Raw genomic sequence first — 6,000 nt, forward strand, 5'->3', positions numbered from 1 at the left:
GGTGACAAACAACAAATCAGAGACTTGCAAGCCTGGGGTGGCCAGTGGAAAAACTCAAAGGCTCGTTAAAAATTCAGAGAGTCTGGGGTCCACTGCAGGGCCTGCATTTAACCAGGTCTCAGGATTCTTAAGTGGCCATGAGACTGACTGTTCTTTAAGGTTCCTTCCTAATCATAAATTCTGTGATCCTGACATCATTTCTGTCAGTGCTCACCACTTCCCCATTGGGGAGGGTGTGGGAAGTGCTCTTGGGCCAGGACTGTGGTTAGGGCTCAGCCTCCTCTTCACCAGGAGGACAGCCCTCCTGGAAAACAAATGGGATATTCCTGTTGTATGTCGCATGACCCCCATACTGAGGGTTGCAGACTCATGAGTGGTAGATAGCAATTGGTTTACCTAACAGAAGCCATCTTAGGGCCAGCCAGCTGGTAATGAGTATCTGTGGCTCTGACTCCATTTGCAGCCAAGGGAGGTAGAGGCCTGCCCCATTTACACAGAAAAGGTGTGGATGTCAGCCACTGATTTCATGACAACTTAACTTGTCTCAGGAAAGTGGGCTGTTGCAGCTCATTTCCCACAAATCGCTTGGGTTTTTCTTTGGACTTTAGCTGCAGGTTTTAATTTCTGGTTCTGCCATTGGCTTAGGGTCTCCCAGCTGGGAATTGTGGGCACAGGCAACCCAGGGAGTCAAGCTGAGCCCCCCTCCATACCATGGCCCTGGGAGGGAGAGTGCCCTTGGAAGGAAACCACCTGGTCTGCCGCTGGCCTGTGGAGGCCCTGGGAGCACAGCCTTCCTGTCCCCTGCTGTTCCCCTGGCTGCCAAGCTGGCCTTGAGACATCCCATGGCCCTGGCCCAACTTGGGGATCACAGAACTCCATTGAGGCTTGGTCATTCATGGCTTTAAAAGAAGCCTTGCTCCAGGACAGGTGAAGGAAAGAGCAGAAATGTGCAAATGGCTCCTGCCTGGCCTGAGGCAAGGGGGTACTGTAGGGTCCCTGGCCATTCTTTGTACCTTTGCACCAGCAGTGCAGTTCAGTGCAGATGACCTTGTAACCTCGTGGACATCCTTAGGCTCTTAGGTGCTGCCCTGAGCAAGGCAGGCACTGCAGATGAGAGGAATCCAGCCAAGTGGGTTCCGAGTTCCTTCCCTGAACTTGGGTGAAGCCCCCAACCCTGGGCCTGAGAGAAGGGGCTGTGGCCCTGAAGAAGCCCCTCATGGGCACATCAGTTATAAGGACAAGTGGGGGGCACCCCAGAAGCAGCCCCAGGAAGTGAGACAAAAGTCACATTGGGTTTGTTCATTTGGAGGAGAAGGCCCATCCACCCTGGCTACTGTGGAGCAGGGGGCCCCTCCCAGAGAGCTGCTGGATGCTTCTGTGCCTGACCTCACGGGGCTTCCAGCCACCATGCCTTGAAAGGAGCCTCAAATGCTCCCATTTTGATTTTCTTCCCCATGTGGAATGCCAGGGAAATGTGGCTACAAGATTCTGTGACAAGCTGGGGAATGTTCTGTCTTCATTATTGTTTTAGTTTAGTTAAATTTACCGCGCACAGTGGCTCATGCTTGTAGTCCCAGCTACTTGGGAAATTGAGGCAGGAGGATCCCTTGAGCCCAGGAGTTCCAGGCTGCAGTGTGATCACACCTCTGCACTCCAGCCTGGGCAACAAAGTGAGACCCTGGCTCTTGAAAAAAAAAAAAAGACGTTTTGAAAGTCTTATAAGTATTAAATGATAACAGCTAGAAGAGTCTACAGTGAACCTGGGCTGAAATATTACAGTTTTTATTTATGGTGATATTTTATATCTGTAGTTAACAGCATGGGCTTGTGAGAAGACCTGAAATGTTAGTAATGGAAGGGGTAGCAGATGCAAAAAACTCTGGGGAGACTTTTACAGTGCCTAGCCGTTCAGCCTTTCTAGGTTTGTGAACTGTTAAACCATCTCTATCCCCCTGGCAGGATGAAGGTTATAGAAATCTTGCAGCAATGGGTCATTTGGACGGGGCATGTCCCTGGGCCAGTGTTAACTCCTGTGTCTACTCCCTACTCCAGGCCTGCTGAAATGCTCTGGCCCCTGCAGAAAGAACCCTCTCACCCCCACCGCTGGTAAACTGGTCACCTTGACTCTCCGTAGCCCCCTTTCTCATCAAAAGCCATATGCTAAGCCCTGCTTAGACATGGATAAGAAAAGGCCAGCCAGTCCCCTACCCAAGCCAAATGCAGAGGGCTCAGCTTCCAGAAGCCATCATGAGCCACCCTGTGGGAGACAGGCCAGGCTCAGAAAACATGAGAATGGTCAGGAGTTGAGAGCGCCTTCCTGAGGTACTGCAGATCTAAAGGATCCTTAGGAGGGTAAATTAAAGCAGCAGACAAGGGCTTTTGATTGACAGTCTATGAAAGGGGCTTCTTCCACTGAAAGCCACAGGGAGCATGGTATTGCTTCCAGCCCTGTGTGGCACTTGGGGTTCTCAAGATGAGTAGCCAGGTACTGGGGGTACCAGCCATGTTTGCGCTCAGAGTTTTGTTTTTCCATAAGTGAATCACTGTTATTGAAAATCTGTTTGAAGCCAACTTCCACAGTATTATAGTTATTCATTTATTCAACGAATAGGGCAGAGCTGTAGTGGTGTTTTCTAGCCACAAAACCGAAGTGACTGGGAGCTTCAGGGCTGGGGTAGGGGAAGGTAGGAGCAGCAGAACTGTCCCCTACACTGCTGCCTGACTTATGGGCACAGGCTGTCCCTTCTGACACCTCCCTGGAAGTCTCCCATCCTGCCCTTGAGGAGGGCGCCTCTATCTTGACGTCACCCTTACAGAGACTTCATGGGTTGTTCCCAGTGAGGATGGGGGCGGAGGGGTGAGGGTAAGTCCTGTGGCTGTATTAGGGACAAAAGGCTGGTGAGAAACATCTGATGATTTGGGACATCTGTTCTGTGCCAGGGACTTCATGAACAACAATACTTGCAGCCGCCCTGCAAAATATGCACTATTGCTCTCACTGCAGATTTGGAAACTCTGGCTTAGCGAGATCAAACTGCCAGGGTCGCTCAGTACACAGGGGCAAAGCAAGCACTTGGTCCCAAGCCTGTGCCCCGTCCTCTCTCAGGCCCTGTCCGCCTATTCCCCTCATCCTGGCCATCCAGGGAGGAGGAGACGCTAGCTGCTTCTCATTTCAGTGTCCTTAAAATCCCTGCTGGTCTGGGCTCACGCAGTGTGACATTGCATTTCCACCACACCAACTGTCTCCCGTCTTCTCAGAGTCAGACCCAGGGACTTGCAGGAAGCTGCGGGCAGCATCAGAGAGTCACCACTTCCCTGGGGTCAAAGCCGCTGGCCAGGCTTCCACAGAGAGCAGAGGCCTCAGCCACTACTTAGGCTTCTGTGGCTCACCTGGTGTCCTATTTTCTCTTAACAGCAAATGAAGCTCGTGACCGAGAACCTGAAGGAGGAACCAAAGGAAAGCGGGAAGGAGAAGGCAACCTGAGTGCCCAGCTGCCCTGTTGGCAGAGGCCTGTGTCTGTGCCACACCTGCCACAGTGGTGGGGCGGGGGGGGAGGTACCCAGTTCAGCATCATGGCTCCTGAACCCAGACCCAATGCTTAGCCAAATGAAGTGGCTCCCATGTGGCAAGCACCCTTCTCAGTTTCGCAGTGGCTTGGCTCAGGATCCTTGGCAGTTCCTGGCAGTTCCCCCAGCCCCGCCCTGTCTCCTCCTTCCCAGTTCCTTCCCGGGCCCCACACACTGCTCCAGCTGCCAACTTTGCTGCAGAGCCACTGCCGCCCTTGAGCCTCTCACCATGAGTGAGCCACCAGCTCTCCACATTCCCCTCACAGCAGTGTCACTCCCGACCCCACCATGGCCCAGGGGCCCGTGGACAGGTTGGGGATGGGGTGTGTGCCCACTGTGCTCATCACAGGAGCCTCAGTTGAGAGTGAGCAGGGTACAGTAAGGCAGCGCTTCCCACACTGGACCTCTTTCCTGGTTCTCTTTTGCAATACGTTAGCAGACCCTTTATCAACATAAACAATAGTAACTGAGCTATTAAAGGCAACCTCTCTGACTCCTTCTGCCCACATCGGGACTGCAATGGGCTTCCCTTTTCTGAAGCACTTGGTGAGGTCACTGAAGGTGGAGTGATGAGATCGGGAGCCCAGGGTGAGGGGCTTGGCTGGAGGCCAGGCACCAAAGCTTGTAGCTGAAGGCTGGGCCATTTTTGAGAACTCTTGCTGCTGGTGGTGCCCACCTACAGGGACACTAGGGCTGCTTTCACATGCAGGGTGTACCCATGGTGCCAAGCCAAGGGCCAGCAGCCACTCCCGGTGCCCTTCTTGCCCAGTGGTGCTGCCCACCTCCCTAGCTGTGTCCATGGACTGCCCTGCATTCACAGGCACAAGAATGCCATGTAGGCCAGTGCTGCCCATGTAGACAGCCCTTCCCACCAGCGCTGGCCGTCCTGCTGTAGCCAAGATGCTACAGACCCGTGGGCACCTCTACTCGGACAGCAGCAGATGCCCTGGCCCACCTGGAGAAGGTGAGAAGGTGAAGAGCGGGGAGGGCCGCCGTGCTTCCTGGTTGGCAGAGGCCTGTTTCCCTCACCTCAGGAGTTGGGCATCTTGATCCCTCCCCCACCTCAGAGATGGGGCAGCCTCCTCAAGCCAATTCAAGCACCACTTGTCTTTGGAGGTCCCGACTCTCCCTGTCTGCCCCTTCATGGGTGTTTGTGTTGGTCCTGTGAGCCCATTCTGTTTTAGAGTGGACACGTGTCAGTGAGCTTTGTCCCTGCCCTTACATGGGATGAGCCACTCCAGGGCCTTGTTCAGTGGTTGTTCAGTGTTTGACGGACAGTTTCTAGAACAGGCTCATGTTTTGAAATGTCAGTGAATGGCAGCCACCAATATAGGCCTGAGTCTTTACTCCAGGATCTTTACTCCATTTCAGCCTGGGCGCCTGTTTGCTGGGAAAGGAGAGGGTTGAAATGGCGCTCTTGGCACCAGCTCTTAGTGTCCCCCCATTCCCCAGAGTCCGGCTTTGGGAGTCAGTCGCATGAATGCAGTTGGTTGTGAACCAGTGGGTCCTGGATTCCCGGAACGTGAAGCCACCAAATCACTTGCCGCCTGCAGTGCCGCGGAGCCAGGTAGCCTCCTCCCAGCCCTGTGACTGTGCCCTTCCCAGAAGCCGCCCATCTGCCCTTCCTCAGCGTCTGATTGGGCACAACTACACCACTTAACTAAGCCTTAGCCAGTCACAGCACAGGGGAGAACGGGACCCTCCAATGGGGCCAGACCTCAGGCACAAGGCCACGGGGGAGGGTGGATGTGGAACCAATCGGGTTGTGTCAAGAGGGATATTGGCAGGATTGGGAGGTTGCGGCAGTTTGCTAGGCTCTAGCCCGCTGGAGCTGTGGCGAGTTCCTCTCTGTATCCCCTGGCCTGTCGTGGATGCCATCTAGCATGCCGCAGGTGCTCAGGACTCAGTGGCATAGTTGGAAGAGTAGGGGTAGAGGAACAGCGTGTCTGCTGCTCCACATTCTACAGCTCCCTTGTATCTAAGTTGGACTGAGGAAGACATCTAGGCCGATGCCGTCCCACCCACACCCTGGCCTCACACAGCCATTCCCTGCGGTCACAGTCCCCGCCTGGAACCCTGGCGGGCCCCCTTCCCTGCACCTCACTTCATCCCCCAGCCCTTCCGGCCACTGGCTCACCCACTGTTCTCTTGTTGCTGGCCTCACCTCAGCCTCAGATCCAACCCCACCACGCCCCCCACGAGCCTCTTGGGCCCACCCTCCCTGGCGGTGCTGCCTTAGGGCCCCTGGTGACCCTGCCCAAGAGAACCTCCCCACTTTGACCACCCAGTTACCCCGACACTCCTGAGGACTCCAGAGGGTGAACTCCCCCCGCCCCCCGCCCGACGGTTCCAGCCCGCCTTCCTCCATGGTTTCCAAGAGCTAGGAGGCACCTGCTCGCGTGAGCAGACATGGATACCAGAGGTACCAGCCCC

General features: G+C 54.9%; 1 protein-coding gene across 4 annotated transcripts in view; it reads left to right on the top strand.

The window, feature by feature from the left end:
- ANO10 (anoctamin 10) overlaps positions 1–4,051 on the top strand; it is a 263,376-nt gene extending 259,325 nt beyond the window's left edge. For all 4 annotated transcript variants that reach the window (XR_009214716.1, XM_058443565.1, XM_058443564.1 and 1 more), the window contains one exon: positions 3,416–4,051. Coding sequence is in view for 3 of the 4 variants with exons in the window: in XM_058443565.1 (XP_058299548.1) it covers positions 3,416–3,484 (69 nt within the window). In the remaining variant the exon portion in view is untranslated. The remainder of the gene's footprint in view (positions 1–3,415) is intronic.
- Positions 4,052–6,000: the final 1,949 nt, after the last annotated feature.

This window comes from Hylobates moloch, unplaced genomic scaffold (genome assembly GCF_009828535.3).
Source record: "Hylobates moloch isolate HMO894 unplaced genomic scaffold, HMol_V3 SCAFFOLD_8, whole genome shotgun sequence".
Classification (NCBI taxonomy): Eukaryota; Metazoa; Chordata; class Mammalia; order Primates; family Hylobatidae; genus Hylobates; species Hylobates moloch.